Source organism: Ursus maritimus, unplaced genomic scaffold, assembly GCF_017311325.1.
Source record: "Ursus maritimus isolate PB19 unplaced genomic scaffold, ASM1731132v1 scaffold_27, whole genome shotgun sequence".
NCBI lineage: Eukaryota > Metazoa > Chordata > Mammalia > Carnivora > Ursidae > Ursus > Ursus maritimus.
In genome coordinates, this window is record NW_024425230.1 from 34,220,235 (window position 1) to 34,244,633 (window position 24,399).

At 42.7% G+C, this 24,399-nt stretch overlaps 1 protein-coding gene across 2 annotated transcripts in view; it reads right to left on the reverse strand.

The window, feature by feature from the left end:
• Window positions 1-9,885: 9,885 nt before the first annotated feature.
• The window catches only part of GLCE (glucuronic acid epimerase), a 109,526-nt gene continuing 95,012 nt past the window's right edge, over window positions 9,886-24,399 (reverse strand). The window contains exons 2-4 of one of the 2 annotated variants that reach the window (XM_040643055.1): window positions 22,818-23,413; window positions 19,366-19,611; window positions 9,886-13,905 (exon numbers count right to left, since the gene is read on the reverse strand). In XM_040643055.1, the coding sequence (XP_040498989.1) occupies window positions 12,881-13,905; window positions 19,366-19,611; window positions 22,818-23,400 (1,854 nt within the window). In that variant the 5' untranslated portion in view covers window positions 23,401-23,413 and the 3' untranslated portion in view covers window positions 9,886-12,880. Of the gene's footprint in view, window positions 13,906-19,365; window positions 19,612-22,817; window positions 23,473-24,399 lie in introns of those variants that run through there. The other variant, XM_008708538.1, reaches the window with a different exon arrangement.

The following is a 24,399-nucleotide window of genomic DNA, read 5'->3' on the forward strand; positions in this document are numbered from 1 at the left end:
GGTTAGGGGAGGGTTAGAGGGAGAGGGAGAAGCAGACTCCCCACTGACCAGGAAACCCTACTCGGGGCTCAATCCCAGGACCCTGGGATCCATGACCTGAGCCGAAAGCAGACGCTTAACCGACTGAGCCACCTGGGTGCCCCAGCTCTTTCTCTTATGCCCACCCTCTAGCCATGCCACCTCATCAACACCCCTGCAGTGAGGGCCTCCTGCCTGCCAGACCCTGTGTCATAGGTCCTGAGAGCAAAGCATTAACCGAGACACAGCCCTGCCCTCCAGGAGCTCATTCAGGGCCAGCTCAGGCCAGGGTTTCTCAGCCTTGGCACTATTAACAGTTGGTCCAGATAATTTTCGTTTGTGGGGGGAGGGCTTTCCTATGCACTGTAGGATGTTCAGGAACATCCCCGACCTCTATGCACTAAATGCCAGTGGTACCCCGTCCCCAAATCATGACCATCAATGTTTCCAGACATTGTCAGATGCCCCCTACGGGGTCAAATCACCACCCCCACCCCCACCCCCATTGACAACTGAGAGAGCTCAAGGAGCACAGTATAGCTCATCTTGGGCTTCCCCAAAACACCCATAGGAACTAAAGAGGGGGTGCAGGTCTGGCTGGCAGGGCCGCTTCACGGCTGAGGTGCTGCTTAACTTGGGCCTTGTAGCGAGCAGACCCCTGCAAGAACTGGGAGCAGCACAAGGGGAGAGCAAAGAAAATTCTCACCAAGTAAGACGGAGGGGGAACTGGCTCCAGTAGGAATGACTGGGGTTGGGTAATAGGTAGATCTCAGTATCAATTGGAGGCTGGGAGCAGGTATAAATACCTAGAAAATCCTATAATACAAAGGTAACACATGAGTTAATTCTAATCTAAAGATGCATCTTGTCTGGCTCATCTAGTAATAATTTTTGAAATAGATTTTATTTTTTTTTTTTTTTTTTAAGATTTTATTTATTTATTTGAAAGTGCATGAGGGGAGGGTGGTGTTAGGGTTAGGGGAGGGTTAGAGGGAGAGGGAGAAGCAGACTCCCCACTGACCAGGAAACCCTACTCGGGGCTCAATCCCAGGACCCTGGGATCCATGACCTGAGCCGAAAGCAGACGCTTAACCGACTGAGCCACCTGGGTGCCCCAGCTCTTTCTCTTATGCCCACCCTCTAGCCATGCCACCTCATCAACACCCCTGCAGTGAGGGCCTCCTGCCTGTCAGACCCTGTGTCATAGGTCCTGAGAGCAAAGCATTAACTGAGACACAGCCCTGCCCTCCAGGACCTCATTCAGGGCCAGCTCAGGCCAGGGTTTCTCAGCCTTGGCACTATTAACAGTTGGTCCAGATAATTTTCGTTTGTGGGGGGAGAGCTTTCCTATGCACTGTAGGATGTTCAGGAACATCCCCGACCTCTATGCACTAAATGCCAGTGGTACCCCGTCCCCAAATCATGACCATCAATGTTTCCAGACATTGTCAGATGCCCCCTACGGGGTCAAATCACCACCCCCACCCCCACCCCCATTGACAACTGAGAGAGCTCAAGGAGCACAGTATAGCTCATCTTGGGCTTCCCCAAAACACCCATAGGAACTAAAGAGGGGGTGCAGGTCTGGCTGGCAGGGCCGCTTCACGGCTGAGGTGCTGCTTAACTTGGGCCTTGTAGCGAGCAGACCCCTGCAAGAACTGGGAGCAGCACAAGGGGAGAGCAAAGAAAATTCTCACCAAGTAAGACGGAGGGGGAACTGGCTCCAGTAGGAATGACTGGGGTTGGGTAATAGGTAGATCTCAGTATCAATTGGAGGCTGGGAGCAGGTATAAATACCTAGAAAATCCTATAATACAAAGGTAACACATGAGTTAATTCTAATCTAAAGATGCATCTTGTCTGGCTCATCTAGTAATAATTTTTGAAATAGATTTTATTTTATTTTATTTTTTTTAAGATTTTATTTATTTATTTGACAGAGATAGAGATAGCCAGAGAGAGAGGGAACACAAGCAGGGGGAGTGGGAGAGAAAGAAGCAGGCTCATAGCAGAAGAGCCTGATGTGGGGCTCGATCCCATAACGCCGGGATCACGCCCTGAGCTGAAGGCAGACGCTTAACCGCTGTGCCACCCAGGCGCCCCTGAAATAGATTTTAAATGCTTCATTTTAGCCACAGTCCCCACCATTCCTTATCACCCGCTGACCCAGTTCTTCATTTACAATTATTTTACCTGCCAGGTTTCTCAAGGCTTATGAATTTATATTTTTAAATATAAAGTGATTTTTCACTTGGGGTTCATGGACCCTTTCCAGATCTTTGGGCGAAATTCAGGGCATCTGGAGGCTTAACAATTGTACGCAAGGATAATGAGACCCTGCAATGCATCTAAAATTCTCTGGACATTTTTCTGCTGAAAGAGTGCCTGGCTTTTACAGAGTTCTCTGAAGGTTCTCCCCCTCTCTGCACCAAGAAGTTTGGCAAGGTGGGGCAGGGGTCTCTGCAGGTCCCTGGAGAAATGTCATGCCATTGGCAAAGGAGAGACCCAGGACTGAGCTCTGCTCACCTTTTCCTGTTGGTCCAGTTTAGTGCAGTGAGTAATGAAAACGAACAAAGCCCTGTGGGATGTGCTACAGTTCGGGCAGATGCTGGGCGGGCGCCGGAGGGCTGGCGCGCTGATCTGAGGTGGTGGCGCAAAGTGAGCAACTTCGCGAGCCAGAGAGAGAGCCTCCAGTTAGTGAGTTCTTCCGCTCATTAAGAGTCCACTTTGGAGGACACAGAGCCAGAGCAGAGACAAGAACTGTGGCAGGTGGCTGTCTGCCAGGGAGGACACCGGGGAGGGGGGGGTGGCCCCATGCAGGTCTCTCCCATCGTCCTCCAGCCCTGGCCCCAGGGTCACGGGCTGCGGTACCTCCCAGCAAGCCCCTCCCAACAAAAGATCCGGTCACTCCATTCACACCAAGGAGCAGACCATGAGGACAGCTTGCTACTTAGTCTGCATTTTAACTGGAAGCATCATTGGGGGAAGGGGCAGGAGTTCTGTCCTCAGATTCATTCTGGGTGGTTCCAGCATGGGCAAAGACTCCTTTTCATTGAAAACACAGCGGCTGAGTGTGATTTTCCTAATTTCTCTCGGTTTTCTGTTTACCCTACCTCCCTCTAGCTTCTGAACAGAGGATCTGCTGGGCCCACCAGGCCTGAGAGGAGCTTTGGCTCTCCCAAGGGGGTGGGCAGGCTGGCAGGGAGTCTTTGCTAGCGTGCACACAAGCACGCTCACACGCATGGGTCTGGGGCTCACCCTGACCCTGACCTACCTTCTTTGCTGAGCACCCGCCAGAGAACTTCATGCTGAGCGCTCTGGAGAACTGGTTTGTTCTAGGGGATGGAGAAAGTGAGAAGGCTTAGGGAGGTCCTTGCCGGACCAGGGTTTACTCCCCATCCTGGGTCATCATGCCCTAGACTGATGGGGGAGACACAGCCCTCCCATCAGAGAGCAACATGAAGGGGAAGAAAACAGGGCCCAGAGCATGTTAGGAACCAAGAGAAGGTGCTCAAACATAACCGGTAAGGGCAAACAAGTGTCCCGCTGATAGCTGAATCCAAGATAGGAGGTAATCCCATTTCCCCTCCTTCTTCCCACCCTCATCGAGCCTCACCATTCGTTCAGCCTTGCTTTTTGCTTGCCAAGAGGAAAGAGCACTAGACACCAGCTAGTTCTCCACCTTGGCTGCCCATTATAATCGGCTGGGCACTAGGCCACACCGAGAACAGATCAGATCGGAATCCCCGGGGGGAGTACCCAGACACCTGTGTTCTATAGGAGTCCCCAGGAGATTCCAATGTGCAGGCACCTCAGCCTCAGTGCACAAGGCAGTGCTTCCTACACCTTAATACGCACACCAATTGCTTGGGGATATTGGTAAAATGCTGACTCTGACTTAGTAGATTGGCGTGGAGCTACGAATCATTTCCAGCAAGCTCCCAGGTGACCCTATGCTGATGTTCGAGGGTGTAAGGAACTCTGTCAGAGTGTTGTAAGGAGAAAGCTAGTTCTCAACCCCCCTCAATTCTTTGAAATTTTCATTCATTCGTTCATTCATTCATTCATTCATTCATTCATTCAACAACCCATGCATCATTTACGGAGCCCATTTACAGGCTCTGTGCTAGGTGCTAGGAATAAGGTAGAGACCAAAGAGTCAGGCTCCTGTTGTTAAGGAGGCTGCATTCTATTGGGGGGGGGGCAGTGCACAGGTGAATCAACACCTGTGAACAAGCCCATTTCTGCTGGTAAAAAAGGCTACGCACACATATGAAGTGGGGTGCTGTGGCAGGGTTGTCTGGGAGGCTGCTCGAGCTGGGCACTCCGAGAAGGCCTCACCAAGGACCTGAGACTGGAGCTGATGTCTGAATGAGAAGCAGCAGCCAGCCCCTGAAAACCTGGGAAACAGTTCCAGGCAGGAAGAATGGCTGTGCAAATGCCCTGAGGCTGGAACTTGGTGTTCAAGAAGCCCTCAGGTAGAGTGCAATGAGTGATGGGGAGAGGTGAGGGTTTGCACAGCGCCTAGTGAGGACGGGGGCCAGGGCAGCTCCCGGTGGGCCTCCCAGGCCTGGGGAGGAATCTGGATTCTGGTCTTGGGCAATGGGAAGCCACTGGGGAGTTTTAAGCATCTGATTTTTGTTCTAAGACAATGTCTCTGCTGCCTAAATAACAGGATTACAGGGAGGCAGGAGTGAAATCCCACTGGTGACTAAAGTGGCTTGGGTAGTGACACACACACACACACACACACACACACACCCTAAATCCTTTGACCTCCTCCTATCCTCAAATTCCCCTGGAAAAGGCACTGCTCCTAGGCCCAGGAGGGAACCTGGTCTGCAGAAGACCCCTGTGAGCCCATTTAGACCTGTCATCGCAGCGGGCAGCCCTCCTGTCATCCCCACCGCGGAGTTGCCCTGCTCCCTCCTCGCGCCTCCCCCTGCACAGCCGGTTGGTCAGCTGCACAGCTGTCCTTAATCCAACCACATCTCACCATGCCACCTCAGGCCTGGCCACCCTCGCCTCTCCCCCGGGCTCCTGCAGTGACCTCCTTACTATGCTCCCACTTCTACCCCTGCCCCTGCGACCCTGTGTCCACACAGCCGGCGAACTCACTGGGGTGTGTGGAGGGGCCTGGGGAGCCGTGGGCCAGTCTCATGGCTGCAAGGAAACAAAAGGCTAGGAGCAGTTGGGTGGGGGGCACTTGGGATGCAAGACTCTGCTTGGGTTTTCCTTGAGAACAAAATAAAACCGTCTTTCTTAAAAGTTTATGAAGTAACTGGCACCTTAAGATAGAGTATTTTTTTCCCTTTAAAATTTAATTTTCTTTAAATAAAAATCCAGCTTTAAACAAGACAGCCAGGCAACAGGTAGGCAGACCTTTGGGTGGTTCTCTGGGTCACTTTCTTCTGTACTGTAAGAGCTTACATGTGAGGAGACAGAGGACTGATAACCAAAGAGAAACAGAAACCAAGAGAGAAGTGCCCCCCCTTCCTGCCAAGCCCAGGGCTGAAGGAGACAAGGCAAGGCCCTGTCCGGGGCCAGGCCACACAGACCCTGACCCTGGGGGCCCCCTTCGAGACCCTCACACACGCTGTGGTGACAGCACATGAGGAAGAGACAGACATTGGGTTTCCGTCCAGCTCTGCCACCAGTCCACAGGCTCCGGAACGCCAGCACGCCCGGAGCCCCTGCTCCCACATTGAAAGGAGATGCCCCCTCGGTTGGCCCCTTAGGACCACTCTGACGATAAACTAAAATAAGGAAAGGACTCTAAAAAGTTGAATGTTGGAAAGTTCTTTAGAATCTCATTAATTCAAACTCTGATTTAGAATTTGTCATAAACGTGTTTTGTTTTGTTTTCATACCAAATAAAAACCGTGTACCTCTTGAATCTGTTACTCGCAGACTTGTAGAGGGAAAGGACTTACTCTTACTCATCACTGCATCTCCAGCAGCCAGCAGAGTCTGGAAACTTCGCTGCGACTCCTTCCAGGTGTCTTCGGTGCATTCGTGTGCACGCGCACGCACGCACGCACGGACGCACGCTCCATTACATCTTGCTCGGTGACAGGCACAGCTTTCGCAAGTCCATTAGGGAAGACAGGAAACACCAGGAGGGTGTTGCAGAGAGGCTAGAGGGGCTGTAAAGCCGGGTCATGCACAGTCTAACGTAAACACTCCGGGGGTGCGGAAGAAATGGGGCACATAGCAAGGAGACTTGATCGAGAAATACCCTCCTGTTTCTGGACTCTTCTAATCACTCAACGGAGCAAGTACCAATTTCAGCAGACCTGACAGAGTCTGCGATGAAACAGGAAAAGGCAGGCCACCCCAAGCCGACCAGGGGAAGAGCATTCCAGGCTGCGACTCAAGGCAGGAATGGGATCTTCTCAACATTTCTTGATGGCAGGTAGCACAGGATTGGCCAGGAGGGTGTTCAGTAAGTGTTTAGTGAAAAGAACTGCGTGACCTTGAGCAAGTTACTAAAACAGTGTTCTGTTTTCTCCACCCCCCAGAGTCGGGCTTTCACTCATGGTAAGCTTTGAGAGTTGGGGAAGCACCTACAATGGTGCTTGTTCCCTATCCCTAAGCAAAGATCATCCAGAAAGACCAATCGGAACCATAATTTGCTGTACCCAGACACTAAGAACTCAGAATATTCACTCAAGGGCACAGGCAGTCGCTGGGGTAATATCTTCTGTGGGGTACTTTCCAGATGGAGATAGTGCCTCTCCGTTGTTGCCTGCAGGAGTTGAGAAGATAGCTCTTCTCCTGATTACCTTGTCACACCATTGATAGGATTTGAGAATTACTTTGGGGCCTTCCACTCCACATTCAATTGAATTAGAGAGATTTAATTTCAGGGGTGTTAAAGAGGAAAGACAAAGTAACAGGCATTAAATTAAAACCACGCACTTTTGCCAAGACACCCCCACCCCCACCTGGCTCCGGGGATTTATTTCCTTCTCCTAGTCCCCCAAAGAGATTAACGCTCTTTACTAGATTTTCTAAACTGAAATGGAGAAGCCCTTCTTATCTCAGTGCTTTCACGAGGTAGGTACAGATGAGAACAGAGCGGAACCCCGAGAAAGCACCAGCTCTGCCAGGGGGTGAGCTCAGATGCCACGAGAGTGGGGTTGCCCCATAATATCCTACCTCAACTGTGTGTCTGCCATCAGTTCCTGGGCTGCTCAATTTCGGAGCCTTCACAGGTCTTTTTTTCTCCCCCTTTGCTGTTCTCTTTGCTACGGTTCCTCCTTGGTGTGCTTTGCAGCCCTGTCATTTCCCCAAATCCTACTCCTGGAAAAGGATTAGCAAAATTACACTGTGTTGCTGCTACTTGGCATTCAGGAAATGCAGCACACACACACGAGTTACCAATCACGCTCACCAGATGGCAAATGCAGCTCTTTTCACCAGTAAGTGAGCAGCACACATTCAAACTCATCACCGATACAACATTCAAATTCACATCCATTTTCAATTTGACATCTTTGATGGGTTGGTATAATGAAAAGCAGTATTTTATCCCTATATTGTTAACTATTTGTAACACTTACAATAATGTAGATTTGAGATTTTTAAAAAATTGTCATTGAACAAATCTCACCACAACTTGCAATTTTGATACACTCTGTACCTATCTGGTTTTAATATCTCAGAGTTCTGTATTCAGAATGGGCTAATGGGAATGGCACAGGGTAGGAAGAATAAAAATTTAGCAGCTGATGTTGGGGTCTGTGTATTTTTTTTAACGCCATGGCTTAAGTTTAGTGGTTACTTTTTATTAGTTCATAAAAAACTTGAAGATCGATTAGTCTCTCTTACTGGACTGTATTACAAGATAGGAGTTGAGAGCCACGGAGCCCAGTCTCCTGAGTCTCAAGTGTAAATTTCTGCCCACCTAATGTCCCCTAAATTTCTCGGAGTTTTGGCCTTGGCTGGTTATCAACTAATTAAATGGCAACGCTGGCTCATTCCGTTTCTTTGCACTTAAGAGTGAAGACTGGTTGTTATGAGCCGATTTACTTCCCCCAAAATCCATATTGAAGTCCTAACCCCTAGGACCTGATTGTGACTGTGTTTGGAGATAGGACCTTTAAAAAGGTAGTGAAGGTAAAATGAGGTCATATGAATGGGCCTGAATTCAATATGATTTGTGTCCATATAAAAAGAGAATAGGACACAGACGGGTGACCATGTAAGGACAGCAAGGCAGCCGTCCACAAGCCAAGAGGCCTCAGAAGAAACCAAACCTGCTGACACCTTGATTTTGGATTTAGCCTCCAGAGATGTGAGAAAATACACTTCCGTTGCTTAAGCCACTGAGTCCATGGTATTTTGTAACGGCAGCCCTAGCACATACAGTGGTCCAGATTGGAGGAAAATCAAATCCAGCCAACTTCAGCACACGTAAGGAATGCATCCTAAGGGTACGCTGGTAGCTCCCGACAGCGGAGGGGCACAGCTGGCCTCGGAAAGGCACTGGATGCAGCGCCCGGAGTTCCGTCGATTGTTTTCATCTCTGCTGTTCACTGTGTTTCTGGTTTGTTTTCTAATCTATCCCAATTTTGGATTCCTGGGGGAGACTCATTGGCCCAGCTTGAGTGAGGAACTCAGCCCTAGCCCGATGGTCCTGGCTAGAGACGGCAGGGTCACAGGGCACACAGCGGCTGTCGGGCCCCGTGGAGGAGGAGGAGGCATTCTCAGGAAAGAAGAGCTCATCAGACTGTGGAATAAGCCCTCCACGGCATGGAAGGTCTGTCCCCTCTCAAGGGCAACGGGGAGGCAAATATATGATGTTTAGTGTGCGAAAGCGGAATGGCCAATGAATGTATTAAGTTTGGTTATAAATAGCAAAATCAAAGCAAGAGCAGACTCAGACCTCATCCAGACCACGAACTGCTTGCAACCTATGGCTGTTCCCCAACTGAGGAGAGAGAAAAAAGAGACGCCAATGATGTTGACAGTAGAGGTGCACCCATCAGCCAGAAGTTGATTGGTGATCCACTGGAATTCCATTATGCAAATGGTGAATGCTTATAACCCCCAAATTAATGTGCAAGTTAACATAACATAAACCCAGACTGGCCTCCGGTTTTATATGTATTTGGGGAGCCTATATCATTACTCTGAGAAGAAGAGGGGGAAGATTAAACAATGCTTATTGTTCTGGAGAAGAGGCAAGTATAGAAAATAAAGGAAGGACAAACTTTCAAATAAATCCAAATCAGACAAAAATGGTGACCAGCCTGAATGAGCCTGGGAAAGGGCACCCTCATAGTTGCCATGCAACCTGTTTTTGCTCCCGTTACCCCCTCTTCTTCTACCCGGTACCCAGGCCTGAAGCCCCCACTTAGGCTCTGTCTCCTCACCTTCCCTGATTGACCACATGATCTGGCATTTTATCTTTCTGAAACTGTTCTGTGGACATTGTATCCCCATGTACCTTACACCTCCTAGGTCTGAGGCCCACGTGACAGGCTCTTCCCCACTTTGGCTTACAGGGCCTCATACACCTCTTATGAACATCTGCCACCTGACTAGATGTCACCAGCTGAAGAGAAAATGATCAGAAATCTACTTGCTGGGGGCGCCTGGGTGGCTCAGTCGTTAAGCGTCTGCCTTCGGTTCAGGGCGTGATCCTGGAGTCCTGGGATCGAGTCCCGCATTGGGCTCCCTGCTCTGCTGTGAGCCTGCTTCTCCCTCTTCCACTCCCCCTGCTTGTGTTCCCTCTCTTGCTGGCTGTTTCTCTCTCTGTCAAATAAATAAATAAAATCTTAAAAAAAAAAAAAAAAAAAAAGAAATCTTGCTGGGCACAAAAAAATCTGAGATTAGAGAAGGAACAAGTATCCAGGTATATTCCTTTTAAGATAAAAACTTTATTTTACAATTTTATAAAGCAGCTTTACATGAAGCACAAACAATCCATTTACTTTGTATAGAAACAAAATACCTTTCCATCTGCAAAAAAATCAAGTTTTGCTGTATAGAAAACTAACATGTGCACATTGTGCTTAAACCGCAAAGTCTGTACAGCTTTACAAAGGACCACCCTTCAGAAGGGCATCCAGTAAACACTTTATTGCATATTTGACACATGGTCTCTAACCCACATGTACAATGGAGGAGAAACAAGAACAACAATTGCAACGAGGATGAAAACAGCAGCTTTCAGCGAGAGTCCGCGCGCTGGCGAAGGAGAGGCCCGCCACACCCGCCACACCTGCCACATCTGGAGAGTTGTGCTTGTGCCATTCGTGTGTTTGCTCACGTACACGGGACGGTTTTTGGATGAAGCCTTTATGTACAACAATTCTAAAGGGTCAAACTTGACCTTTATCTGGAAACTTTTGGCTGGTTTTACAACTGAAGTGGCAACAGATTTAATTTAACATCAAAGTTAACTCAAGGTAAGTGTAAAAACAAACACCCATTATCTGGAAACAAAGAAGAATTTAAAGAAACAAAACAAAACTTTAAAATACCTTCCCCATTCTCTCTAAGCTCAGAATAAGTAAACATTTTACATGATTTAAAAACCTAAAGAACGCTGTCGGTGTTTCGGAACAGAAATGCAATTGATGGTCTTGGGCAGTGTTCCTCCACGTCTGCCCCGCGGATCACCTGCAGCCAGATTATCTGAATGCTTGTTAAAGATGCAGACTACCGTGCTTCGCAGGCAGACTTAGTGGCTTCTGGCATCCGTAGCTCAGTAAGCCCCCAGCTGATCCGGAGGCACCCTAAGCCTGGAGAACCACCGGGGTACACTGGCGGGGCTGCCGCAGGTTCAACTCATCCTCTTAGAAAATTCTGGGATCACAAGAAAAATCGAGTTGCTGTTGCAACGTGGAAGGCAGTGTGAAACCAACAGCAGTGAAACAGCAATGCCATTTCGAGATCAAATGTCTTTCCTTTTTCAGTGGAAAAGGACAGCCACATTGTTAAGGCACTGATAATTTGTCGCGGAAGCAGTACCATGCTGTTTTCATGGATTCCCTTAGTCTGAAGTACCAGTATGCAAACACAAGGCAGAAGTCTGGACCGCTCTCAGTAATAACAAGATGCAGGGCAAAGGGTTTCCTGATTGGAGAAAGTTTATGTTGGGGCACTGAAATAAAAAAAGGAGTCCAGATATTCTTGTAGAGACATCTAATCATGTCTAAGAGCGACAAAGGTCAAAAGCCAGGGGGAAACTTAATAACCCACAACCGTCACGTTGTGGGCAAAAGAGAGTTGTGGTCACGTAACTTCGGAGTTTAAGCTTCCTTTTCCGTGGCCAGTTTACTACTGTCTTCAGTGTACATCTATATTGTCTTCTCTGCTCCTGCTCCCTCTGCCACGAATACATATATTTTGCATGTTTATTCTATTCATACATATGTATATATTTTCTGGTTTCTAAGTAGTGTTGGTAGGCTGAGTTCAATTTAAGATGCAGTATGTAGTCAAGTGCCCATGTGGCTCTTGATGTGCATTTAATACAGGTCACAAACTGCGATGCGTTTGTCAGACTCAGTCTCCTGAAAGTGTGGGGTCTCATATTTCAAACTGTAAGTTACAGTATTGATTTAGTGTACTGTCATACATTCAAACAAAAACAACAAAATCAACCTCGCTTGATTTTGATAATGCCTGAAGCCCTATAGCAGACACTGCCCAGGGGTACGAGGGCTGTGAAACCTATTTACGTGAGGTAAGGTATAGTGGGAGAGAAAACCCAAATAAAGGTCTGGTTACACACGTGCAGCAAATGCGGTAGCATCAATCACTTCTACCCAAGAGCTGAAATAATTTAAAATTAAAATTGCAAAGTAAAAACACTCATGTGCAGAGTCAATGGTCTGGAAAGTTGATGACCAAGAATGATCTAGAAGTAGGGAAAACCTGCTACGATTCTTTTATGTAATATCTGACATAGTGTTTTTCTTTCAAGAGGGGGAAAAAAAAAGCCTTGAAAGGGCAGTGGGAATGGATTAGCTCCTTTCTCCAATAAAATTTCTGCAATGTCCCAAAAATGTCCCCCGAAAATAGACAAAACTCTCAAGTATAGTCTGAAATGAAATACAGAATTCTAGACAGTGACAAAAAGAAACCATCACAGTGGGGGTGGGGAGGGATAGACTGATTATCAAATCTTTACTGATTGTAGATCAAGTTTCATAAAACATAACATTTTTGTGATTTCTTGTGCAGTCAACAAGTTTTGTTTTAGTTGTGCTTACATTATATAACTGTGAAGCCTGAACACTGGCTGTGTTTTTAATTTACACATTTCAGGAAAACCATACATTCAAAATATTCTTCATATATAACAAATTCAAGAAACGCAACACGAAATTCGCCAAGAAATTAATCTGTAGAAAAGAAACATCATTTTAAAAAGTTGCACACAGTCCACTATTCAGGCTGCGAGTACACATTTACTGTATTACAGCACATTTTTTTAAAGTTTGTTTCCAACATAAACATAAATCATCACATTTTAAAAGAGACCCATACTAAGTTTTCAGGTAAGTGCCGGACACTTGGCCAGTAACAGCTACTTACCAGTGTCTTCCCCAGACCCAGAGGGACTGGACTGTTTGTGGAACTGTAGACGGTGATAAGCAAGACAAAGTTAAACATCTCTGTTCAGCCATCGACTAAACACTTTTCTGCTCCAAGCGCCACCTATATTTCGAAACACCCAACTCACAGAATGCAATTATCTCAGAAGACTGGTTTCATTTATCACTTTGATGTAATCCACAAAAACCCAGTATACAGCCTTTTAAAATGTGCCTAAGCTCTGCTGAGATAGAGCCCATGGTTTTTGTGTACAACAGAGGCTGAAAGAGGATTTTGGTTCTGAGCTCTAGTTGTGCTTTGCCCTGCTGCCTTTAAGGTAGCTTTTCCACCTCTTGACAAATTCTTTGAAGATTGGGGACTCATCGATGGTGCTGAGTAGCTGCAGCTGATTGATGTGGGTGGTGTGGTAGTCCCAGCGGGCCAGGTTGGGGGCAATGCCAAGCATGAAGTGGCGGAGGTCATAGATGGTCCCTGAGCCAGTGTCATACAAGGGGAGCATGGCTTTAAGAGATTCCATGCCACGCTCGTACAAGGACCTCGCTTCTTTCCCAAGTTTTTCCCCTGCAGTTTCTTTTAAGTCATACAGCCCAATTAAAGAATACATAAAGCCATTTAAAACGAAAGAGCTAGGTGTGGTTGGATATTCTTCATACCAGTCGTGTTTATTCATAAACACAGCCTTAACTCCATGCTGCTCTGACAGAAACTTGTAAGGGGCTGTTGCCCTTAAAGCTGAACTGAGGAATAAATGGTCTTTTGTCAACAGATAAGCCCTGACTAATGTAGAAATGGCTTGCCCTTGGGCCATGGCAGAGTACCACCCTGGCTCTAAAGACTTGAACCCCTCTCCTAACTTACGGGTCACCATAATTGGCCAGCCACCCTTCTCATCCTGGTTCCTTACCAGCCAATCACTGGCAGCAAAGAATGCAGCCATGTGGGCTGTGGTGGAGATGGTAATGTTGTCGAGGAATCCTTTCCCTTTTGCAATCAACCTAACCACCTTTTTGGGCATGATTTTGGTTGGCTTGACAGCTTTTGTGTTGGAAAGACCCACTCCTTTCCTGAGGTCAGTGACCAGGTCCCTTGTAACCGTGCTCCATGAAGTTCTAGGCCCAATGCCATAGTATATGTCTCTTTCTTTAAAAGCAATTAGTTGGGTATTTGAGACATAATGTACAGTGAAGAGCTGATTCTTTTCTGTGGTCTCTAGAACCACGGACACACTTCCATTTGTCAAGAACTTGAGGTCAAATGAAATAATAAAATCTTTCGTGTTCCCCAGTTGCAAGGATACACCTTCACTGGTTTCTGTAGGGGGAAAATATGCCAACAAAGACTAGTTAGAAGGAAAGCTCTTTGTATGAAAAGTTAATTGCAATTCATCTTTGATAACCACTAACCATACAAAATTAACTCTTAAAATATTTTGTGTCCGATCATCATCATCATTACTTATTTTACTAAAGTTACCATAAACAATTGATAGAATTGATGAGTCCATGATGGCTTGCGAGCATCAGGCCTAATTTACATTAGAGGGTTAAGAGCAAATGGATAAGGTACTTTTGATCAAACTGCCTTTTCTAGATCACAATGCTGACTGATCAATAATCAATGACTGTTCTAATATATCCATTTTATAAAAAGAAAAAAATAACCAAAATTGGCTCAGCACATATTGTGAAAAGCTAGAAGGATGGCTTACATATGAATTAAAATTGTTTTATTCAATTAATATTCAGTAGGTATTTACTACGTTCTAATTTATATATTATATTAACTCATATTAACTCATTTAATCCTCATAACAATTACAAGAGTAGTGTTATTATTACTCTTACTTTATGGCTGACAAACTGAGACACAGGCAATTTAAGTAACTTGCTAAGATACAAAATGTTGAACCTAGGTTGCCTGCTAGTCTGGCTCCACAATACACACTCTTCTTTCTTTCTTTTTTTTTTTTTTTTAAGTTTGTTTACTTTTTTGTTAATCGCTATACAATGTGGGGCTCGAACTCCTGACCCCAAGATCAAGCGTTGACATTCTCCTGGGTGAGCCAGCCAGGCGCCCCTCCACAATACACACTCTTAATTACTAACTGATGCTGAAAATGATAGGTTTGTTTTCAGATATTTGCTGGAATTGTGAATAAAATTTCTGAAAATTAAGTAATGGGCTCAGGTAGTGAACAAAAAGTGATGGATACTGGGAGAGGATGAGGGAGAAGCATAGGCTTTGGAGTTAAAAAAAAAAAAAAAAGCCCAAACCCCACAAAACCTTGTTTGAATTGTTTCTCTTCTACTTCCTAAGCTTTGAGATGCTCAAGATGAAATAGCTCTCTGAACTTCAGTTTTCTTCACATGTTAAATAGAGATAACATTACTTTGCAAGGTAATTGGGAGGATTAAAAAAAAAGACAGTGGCTTAGAACAAAGTGCAAATTGATAGTGATTATGATGATTATTATTCTGAAGCCATTGGCCTTCAGAGGCTGATAAAATAGTAACAGCTGTTTTGTCTGGCAAATCATCAAATAGGAAATTTCTCTTGCATATCTATAGTACAATAATGGTGGATACCAGGAAGCTGACTTTCTGAATACTGTTGGTCTGAATACCAAGAAAAGAAACAGCATATTATAACCTCACAGCAACAGCGGCAGCAAGAACAAAGACGACAACAACAACAACAAAAAATAGGTAGTACACATTTAATAAATAACCTTAAAGGTAAATATGAATTCCTTGATCTCTATGAAACTTACATTTTCGAAACACATTCACACGTGTTATCTCATATGAATCTCAGAATAATCTGAGGCTGGTAGAGCAGGAACTACTACTTCCATATTAGAGATGAAGATATGGAACCTTTGCACGGTTAAAAGTCTGCCCAAAGCCAAATGCTAATTAGTGGCAGAGCAGGGACCAGAAACCAGGATTCCTAGACCCAAGTTCAAAGACTGTGAAAAAGAAATGATACTGGATACGGCATTCTCATGAGCATAATCAGTGGAAGAGTTATTTCTCTTAAACATAGCCACAGAATCAGATCCACTTTGAGTCCTCGAGGAAATCTTCAGTGTGTCACCAGCAGCAAAGATGAAATGTGGACTGATGATAGTGTATACAATGTAATTAGCTTGGAGAGCCTTAGCATGTTAAGTTGGTTGCTCAACTCCCCCAACACTGGACTCTACCACTGTGGATATAATTGATCCAAGGCCCTTAATGATTTCATTTGATGGAACAGACAATCATGGAAGTTGTATAAGGAATGAGAACATCTTGATAGACTTATAGATCAAGTGATGCTTTGAGTGACTTTTTAAAAAGTGATTTCAGAAGCATACTTCTAATAAAAATTCATTTTATCTGGAAAAATGTCAACATGCAATCTCTCTCTTAAGCATTTTCCTACATCTATGGTAAAATGGAATCTGACGCTCAATACAACATTCCTGAAACACTGCAGGATTCTGAATTGACTGATGAATCACTCAAGTTTCAATTATATTCAGTAGAGAAGGCTATCTTGAATGCTACTTATTTTTTCATTCTTAGGGTGATGCCTCATTAATACCGCAATATTACTAACCATGACATCCATTCTCAAGAAACTGGATTAACAGTGATCCAACTTTAGAAGTCCAAATGGAAGGAAGCTGAAGAATTACCTATTTTCCTCCCAGAATTCCATTCTAATTCACTTTATGAATACAAATCTAATGAAAAGATATGGTCTCAATTACCTTATGCTTCACTATAACAGATTAGTTCAAAGAACTCAGTAACGAATGATGCCATGGGATGTAACCTTTCAAAAAAACTATTTTCCTAAAACCCCAACGCCACCAGAGGGGGTTACTGAGCCACAAAGAAGAAGAGACGAAGTCCCAATCCCCTACATGAACCAACCAACAGACTATCAGTCTTCACAACAGTCTTGAAAGTCCTTTAATTTCCATTTTCTAGATATACAGACTAGTTAAAGTAATCAGCATCGCCCAAATGTAGCAAATGTGATGTGAGTGTGGTTGTGGCAACCACTCTGGAAATGTAGCGGGCAAGGTCTGAGCTCTACTGAAGGTATTATGCTATCTGGAGACCCCTGCTTTAAATCTATTAGTAGAAAGTTTTGGGTTTCCATTTTTTGAAATCCATGACTCCTCCTCTCTCTGAGCAGTTAAATCTGGGAGTCACTACAAGTGTTTATTTTTGGCATATGTGGTAGTGTATATGTCTCTTTAGGCAACAAAGGATGATAAACATTTAAGAACAATCTTTATTTTTTTTTTTATTTTTATTTTTTTTTAAGATTTTATTTATTTATGTGACAGAGAGACAGCCAGCCAGAGAGGGAACACAGCAGGGGAGTGGGAGAGGAAGAAGCAGGCTCCCAGCGGAGGAGCCTGATGTGGGACTCAATCCCCGAAACGGAAACGCCGGGATCACGCCCTGAGCCGAAGGCAGACGCTTAACGACTGCGCTACCCAGGCGCCCCTAAGAACAATCTTTAAATCAATGTTTTCACCTGCAACACAAACCATTATCATTCGTTTTAATGAACAGGTTCACCAGGTGCAGTGAGAAGTCCTCCCTACTCAGAACCTTGAGGAATAATACCAAGAGATAAGGGCCAGCCAGAAGAAAAGAAGCTCACAAGAGGTCTGAAAAAGAACGGCTACACAGAGACAGGGGAGAAAGTGAGGTCATGGAAATGAAGTGGAGAGAGTGCTTCCGGAAAAGGAAAGTTAATTTAATAGAGTATAACAGGTATAAAGTTTCAGTTCACTCAATTTTAAAATTGTGCAGGAGAACAAAACATTATTCAACAAACAAAACAATAAAAATATGATGTAGACCCATGTTCTGGTTCTTTCTCCTAGACAACTTTATTTCCTTTCAGGGAAAAAAATTCAAGGCCCAAAAAGAAAAAATAAAAGGCCAACAGCATTTGGCTCCTGGTCCTCCAGAGACTCACCTCATTGAGGCCTATGCTTTTATGTACAGTTTCAATTTCTTTTCCACAGCGATTCCCTGAATCTATCTCCCATAAGTCTATACCCTCTGAAAAGCCTCATCTCCCCGTACTTGTGCTTCAATACAATAGTCTCACCTCTTTGATTCCTTTCTCCTGCTCTGAGCAACAACTCCCATGTAATTTCAACTCACTTGCCCTCAAACACGTGGATCAAATCCACCCCCAAGCATGCCCAAGATATCAGAACAAGCACCCCATTCCAGTTGGCACACTCCCACCAACAGGGAGTTCCAACTGTGAGTAGCTTGTGTTCCCCTGGCAGAGTGACTATTACAGAGTTCTGTCCCCCATATATGTAAAACCACCTTAGGAAGTAGTTTTATCTCCAGCCATGGGCTGCAGAATGAAGAGGTAAAGGGAGGGTCCCTCACATAGTATGAGGAGACTTATCTTTTGTATTATCCAGGGCATCCAGAAGTACACAATGAAATCTAATGCTTTAAATCAGATAGAGTTCAAAGAACTGTTCTAGAAAACTTCCTAGCATTTGAGGCGATCAAGGTGAGGACTGCTGTTTTCCACCCTAATCCAGACATTATTAATAGTGCAAAAATTAGCTCCTCAAGTACAAACAAAACAAATGTCCTTTTGCAAAGTCTAATTTTCTGCTACAATAACCTCTTAGGTATCACGAACTACATATTCTTAAAATATCTCCACATACTTTCTCACCAGTCAAGCAGAGATGCTCTATGTACTGGAATATCACAGAATACCATAGGAGAAAAGAAGTTCTAGTCACAGAATAAAAACTAAAGGTCACCCATTATTTGCACTGCATTAAGCACTCATAAATCCATTACTTAAGGCCATCCAGAATGAGTAGATTTGTATTGTGGCTTTCAAGGTCTGTGAATTACACAGTCATCAATAAAGGACAAGAAGAGAATACAAAAGAGGTCCTATAACCTTTTCTCTCATTTTATTTACAACTGCAAGGTTGGTGGGGCGGGGGGTGGGGTGGGGTGGGGGGTAGAAGGAGTTCTGTTCTTGACAACAGTTCCCCATAGAGAATTAAGCCTAAGGTGCTAACTAAAATTATTTCACTGTCTTTTTAAGTAATGGACTCATTAATTCTCATGGATATTGATTAGTGGAGAAAAATACATTACATCCTAATTAATGAGACTGTCTTACTAAAAGGGGAAATGTTGCATAAAGTTAATTTGATTTTATAAATGATTTTATTAATGAAATGGTTTTATATGAAGTTTGAGACAATCTATTACATTAACAAACCTCAATATGAGAAGCAGGCCCGGTTGCTAATGCTATAATACCTTGAAAAACTAAAAAGCTGCTGATAAAAAACAGGCAAAGGAAAGGATGGCTCACTCTATAAAGAAAAATTTCTACCTTAGTGCAAAACAGTTGAAAAGTTAAAGAATTAAGTGCTGTACTAAAATACTAAAATGAACCGAGGAGCATCATTCCTGTGGGACACAGGTCCTTGGAAGGAGATACATACCAGGTAGTAACCTGGATCTTAATAGTCAGTCTATGGTCTGGCTTTTCACACAGTAAATATTTTTTTTTATAACCTTGAATTTTTAGCTGTTCTTTTTCTAGGGATTTCACTTGGGTGACACCATTTGTTTCTTTATATAGATATAAAGGGTCTGCTAATGTGCTTTTTAAAACCATAAAAACAATTTTAAGGAAGTATCAGGTGCCATAAATCAACATAAAATTAGCGGGCATATATAATAATACATCACTTACCAGGAGCAATGAACTGTTTAACATTGGTGAATCTAGACTTCTCAGCCACACTAGCCATAAAGCACCCCTTTGGCACAGTCCAGTCATTAGGCTTGCTGTTTTTGTCTCTGTCTTCTGCTGTTTCATATACCTCGATGTGAGGGGGTTTCTCAGTTAGATTCTTGCTGTAATGACTTAACCCATACTGTGCAATCTGGATTGGGTAGAAATAGCCTTGAGGTCCCCACTGTGTAGATAAAGGTACACCTATAAAATAAAGAAACAAAATAAATAATCATGTCTGGACACTCACAAGCGTATTCTGAACTCCACTCTACTGGTTTACCTCTGAGGCATGTTATAGGCTTCTCTGCAACTTTTAAGCTTCTGTATTATACTGTTTTCATAATTATTAAAAACTAGCACTAAATCAGATATGAAAAACAAATGAAGGCTTATTCACTCTCATTTCCTATTTGTTGACAGACAGCAATGCAATGTTGTAGATCATCTTTTAAGGATTGACTTTTTACATGTGTAACTTTTGCTCATAGGTATAGATGTCCTGTTTCATAACCCTGCTTGACACATTCAAATTTTGTACAATTTAAATACATGTAGATAATGTTACCACAGGTTCACCCTAAACATTAATTGTGAAATTTTCCTAAATGTTTGTATTACATTCAAGTTAATTACATACTCATTTCTCCCTCCAAAGTCAAGATATGGTCTAATACCTATGCCATCCGATGGCTAAAGTAATTGCTTAAGGAGCCAGTTATGACTAGGCAACTTAAAGTATAAACACAGCTCGTAATTCTTTTTCATATCCTTCATGTCAAAATGTAATTCTTGAGAACAAGGTGTGTTTTTTTTAATGAATTAAAATTGCCCATTTAACCACGGATTTTTGACGTAATTCATTAATGGATTACCTCTTATAAGAAGGTTCTAAGCAAAACTTTTAAATGTTCGGTATTAGTGTTTTAGTAATTTTCTACATGGGAAATACAGTAATATTACATTGCACAGAGTACTGTATTGTTGCATCACGGTCTATGTGTTAAGAGATGAGATCCTCTCTGTAGTTCTAAAATAAATTAACAAGCATCAGATGGGCACAGCAGAAGCTAAGCACCTACAAAACCGTATGTGTGATGCCGTTTCAAAACAGTTTAAGGATTTCGGAACCATAAGGGCTGAGAAACCTAAGCTACAGATAAGCTCTTGACTTGTATTTTTTCTCCAAGGGGAGGCTTTTTTCCCCAAAAATTCAAATAGAATTAGTTTCACTTAATGAAAGGAAGGTTTATACAATATCTCATTAAAGATGGGTGATAACTGCAACAGTGTACAACCAGCATAAGAACTGATAGACTGATCAAGGAACAAGAATAGCAGGCCAGAAACATACTCTGTTATTCAAAATGTTTTAACATAACGATAAAGACTGCATCATGAATCACTGGGGGAAAAGATCATTCAATATATGTGAAAGGAAATATCTGAAATTATGCCCTGACCTTGTACCATTTACCAAAATATAAATCAATTTGGCTGGCCTAAAGAGCTGAATGTAAAAAAACATAATCCTAATACAACTATTTGAGAAAATACAGATGAACAGCCAGCTGATCATCGTGTGGCAATGACCTTCTAAGCATAAAAGGAGAAGTACAAAAATAAAAATGTGTGTTAAGTTCAATAAATAGAACTAAAAACTTCTAAAACTAACAAACCATAAGTAAAATGAAAGACAACCAAATTGAAGAAAATAACAAATGCAACAAAGTATCGTTATCCTTACGATATATATAAAAAAGTTCACATGAATGTTTAAAGAACCCACTAATCACATTAGAAAAAGGGGAAGTGAGACAAAGATTTTATGAAAAGGGTATGTGTTCTCACTGATGGTTACAGAAAGCGAATGATGAGATCCTTTTGTAAACAACAGATTGAAAAACAATGTCCCGTGACAGCAAGAATGGGGTGACAAAAACACCTTATGCTCTGCTCCTAGAGGCACAAGTAGGTTCAACCTTTTTGGAAAGCAGTTCAACAAAATAGATCAATTTATATTATTTGACATGGCCATTTATTTCCTAGGAAACTACTCCTAGACTATAACTAAAATAGCAAACAATGAATTATGAATATCTGTACCATTAAGTATTAAAGCAAAAAAACTGGAAATGACCTAAGTAGCTAACTAAAGAGAAGGTCTGCAAGTATTACACGTACCATGACATATTCTTACTATGAATACTAGTCATTAAAATATTCAATAAATATTCAATAATAAGGGGAAATAATCAAGATATTTTAGATGAGAAAAGGAGAATATAAAATCAACTGTACAGTATGATCCCAACTTGTTTAAAAAATGTGTCTCTACAACTACAAAAAGATTGGAAAAACGTATCAAAATATTATTTAACAAATGTTATGGGTACCTTTTATTTTTTCTTTAGCATCTAAACATCTATTAATTTTACACATTTTACAAAATTTATGTGTAAAGTTTTGGTGAGGGATATCTTTGAAATCTCTAAGAAAACATTACCATCCTGAACACTGTGTATCATTACAACTATGTTAAGACACAGGCCTACGTACAAAGACCTCCAGACAATATACAAAAATGGTAATAATTACCTTGAAGTGGTATAAATATAAGTGAATTTGGTCCTTCCTTCTTGTGAACATTTGGTAAAGATATTATAAAAAAATAAAATATTAAATATTAGGATAAAATATTAAAATATTAGGATATTGAAATCATTTTTTATAGACTGAAGAAAATAAAATGAAATTTAAACTAAGCAATCTTAAAACACAATAAGCTTTTTCCTCTGGTTATATGATATATTTTAAAGTCAAATTCAATTTGGCTTTCTGATCAATCTTCGGTTTGAAATATGAATTCTAAAATGTACTGATAATACCCATAAGAAAGATTTCAAAGACAATGAAAGAAAATATGTAATAGACTATAGGAGCGTAGTAATATAAAAGTTCAGAAAAATGGTGCCTATGTGTTGTTCTGAGGGCTTTAAACCTCCCTCCAGAGATGATACCTGGCTGATGTGGCTACAAGACTGAACTGGATAGGCCCACTGGTCTCTCACGTTCCCATCTCCTCTCATAGGACAATTACTGTATATTTTAATGCAAAATTTTTAGAGATGCTGTGCCTTCACCTTACTGGTGAGAATTTCAGATGCTGAGGCAGGTTAATGGAATAATCCTATTTGAGTAGGTATGCTCTTCTTGTAGCCCTTAAATCACATCATCTAGAAAATTGCCCCAGGTTCAGACTTCACCTGTTCCTCCTTGCTAAGTCAGAGTGACAAATGGTCTCTTGATAGTAAGCTATGTATGTACTTGCTAGATAATTAACACCTACAACATTTTATTCCTCAACACAATCAGGACAGAAAAATGCAGTGGAGCAGACAGATACCAACCTTCAACCCCACTTATGCACTTGACTCTGTCCCGGACTTCCACATTGTAGCCTTCAAAGGACATAAACACACCATCAGGGTGATATGGGGCTCTCTGTGCATAGACTTTGGAATAGCTATGAGAGAATTCAAACCGATCATAGCCATCATACTGAACCACCTTTCCATATACGTCAAAATATTTCTCTACCCAAGTGAATGGAAGAAAGACTTCATTTCCCTCTCGTCTCCCTTTAATTGTGTGTTCATCATTTATGAGACAGTCAATTTCTTCATATTTGAGCCCTAACACCTTGCTTCCCCCATTGCTGTTGAAGCTCCCAACAACAGGGGGTGCTTTCTGCTGTTCCTGAGGGAAAGCCTCTTCAGACTGTCTGGCCATGTGGTTCACATAGTTGTTACTCTCAGATGCGGCTGCTCTTTTTTCTAATCCATCCACTCTGAAGCCACTACTCAAGTGCCGTGGAAACTGGATCGCTTTATCACTGGAACATTTATTCCACAAAAGTACTGTGACCAAAGTGAAGAGTGTGCAGATGATAATCAAAGTCTTATAGTTGACCCGAGCTGCCAAGCAACGCATATTCACACCATACCTATGGAGGCAAGAAGAAAAATTCATGCAAAGATGTACTGCAGGCATTTCATAGGATAAGGTTTTATTTTTTTATATTGAACTACATTAAGGCAATTTTATCCACTGTAGTAATCTGATCAGATTTAAAATTACTAACTCAAACTTTTCAGCAGAGACAAAAGGCAAGAGGAGCTTCCCCCTCTTAAAATAAGACACTTTAAAACAGATATTCTCAAGCTTTCTGTTTGTGATTCTCTTGGTATCTTAGTAATTGTTTCAAAGTCTCTGGGCCAAAAGAATACCTAATAATTTCATTTATTAAGTAGTTGGGCCCAAACAACTTAAGGCATTATTTTTGTCCCAATAAGTTAGCTGTTTGAAAAAACATAACAGGTACTGTTAAGGTAAACACTGACATCCATGTTGCCAAATCCAACAGTGAATTTTTAGTGCTCATCCTGCTTGATCTCTCAGCAGCATGAATAGTCAGTGACTCTTTCCTACTGGAAACACTCTCTTCTCATGGCTTCCAGGGCACCATCTTCTTGTGGTTCTCCTTACACGCCACTGGCTGCTCCTCCTCAGTCATCTCTGATCATTCTTTCTCGTCTCCCTGAACCTTAAGTGTTAGCGTGCCTTAGAGTCTCAGTCCTCACACCTCTTTATCTCTATTCACTTCTAGGTGATCTCACCCACTCTCATGGCTTTAAATACAATTTATACGCTCACTACTTCCAAAAGTCCATCTCTAAGCCAGACCTTTCTTCAGAACTGCAGACATATATAGCTAAGTGCCAATACAAGTAGTTGACATCTTTACTTGGGGTCAAATGGACTTCTGAAACATCCAAAACTTAACTCCCAGCCTCTTTCCTCATCCTGTTTCTCTTTTCCTACTGCTCAGACCAGAAACCTCTACTTTTTTTGCTCACCCCATATCCAGTCTGTCAGGAAATGTTGTTGGCTCTACCTTCAAATTATACCCAGAATCTGACTTCTTTCCCC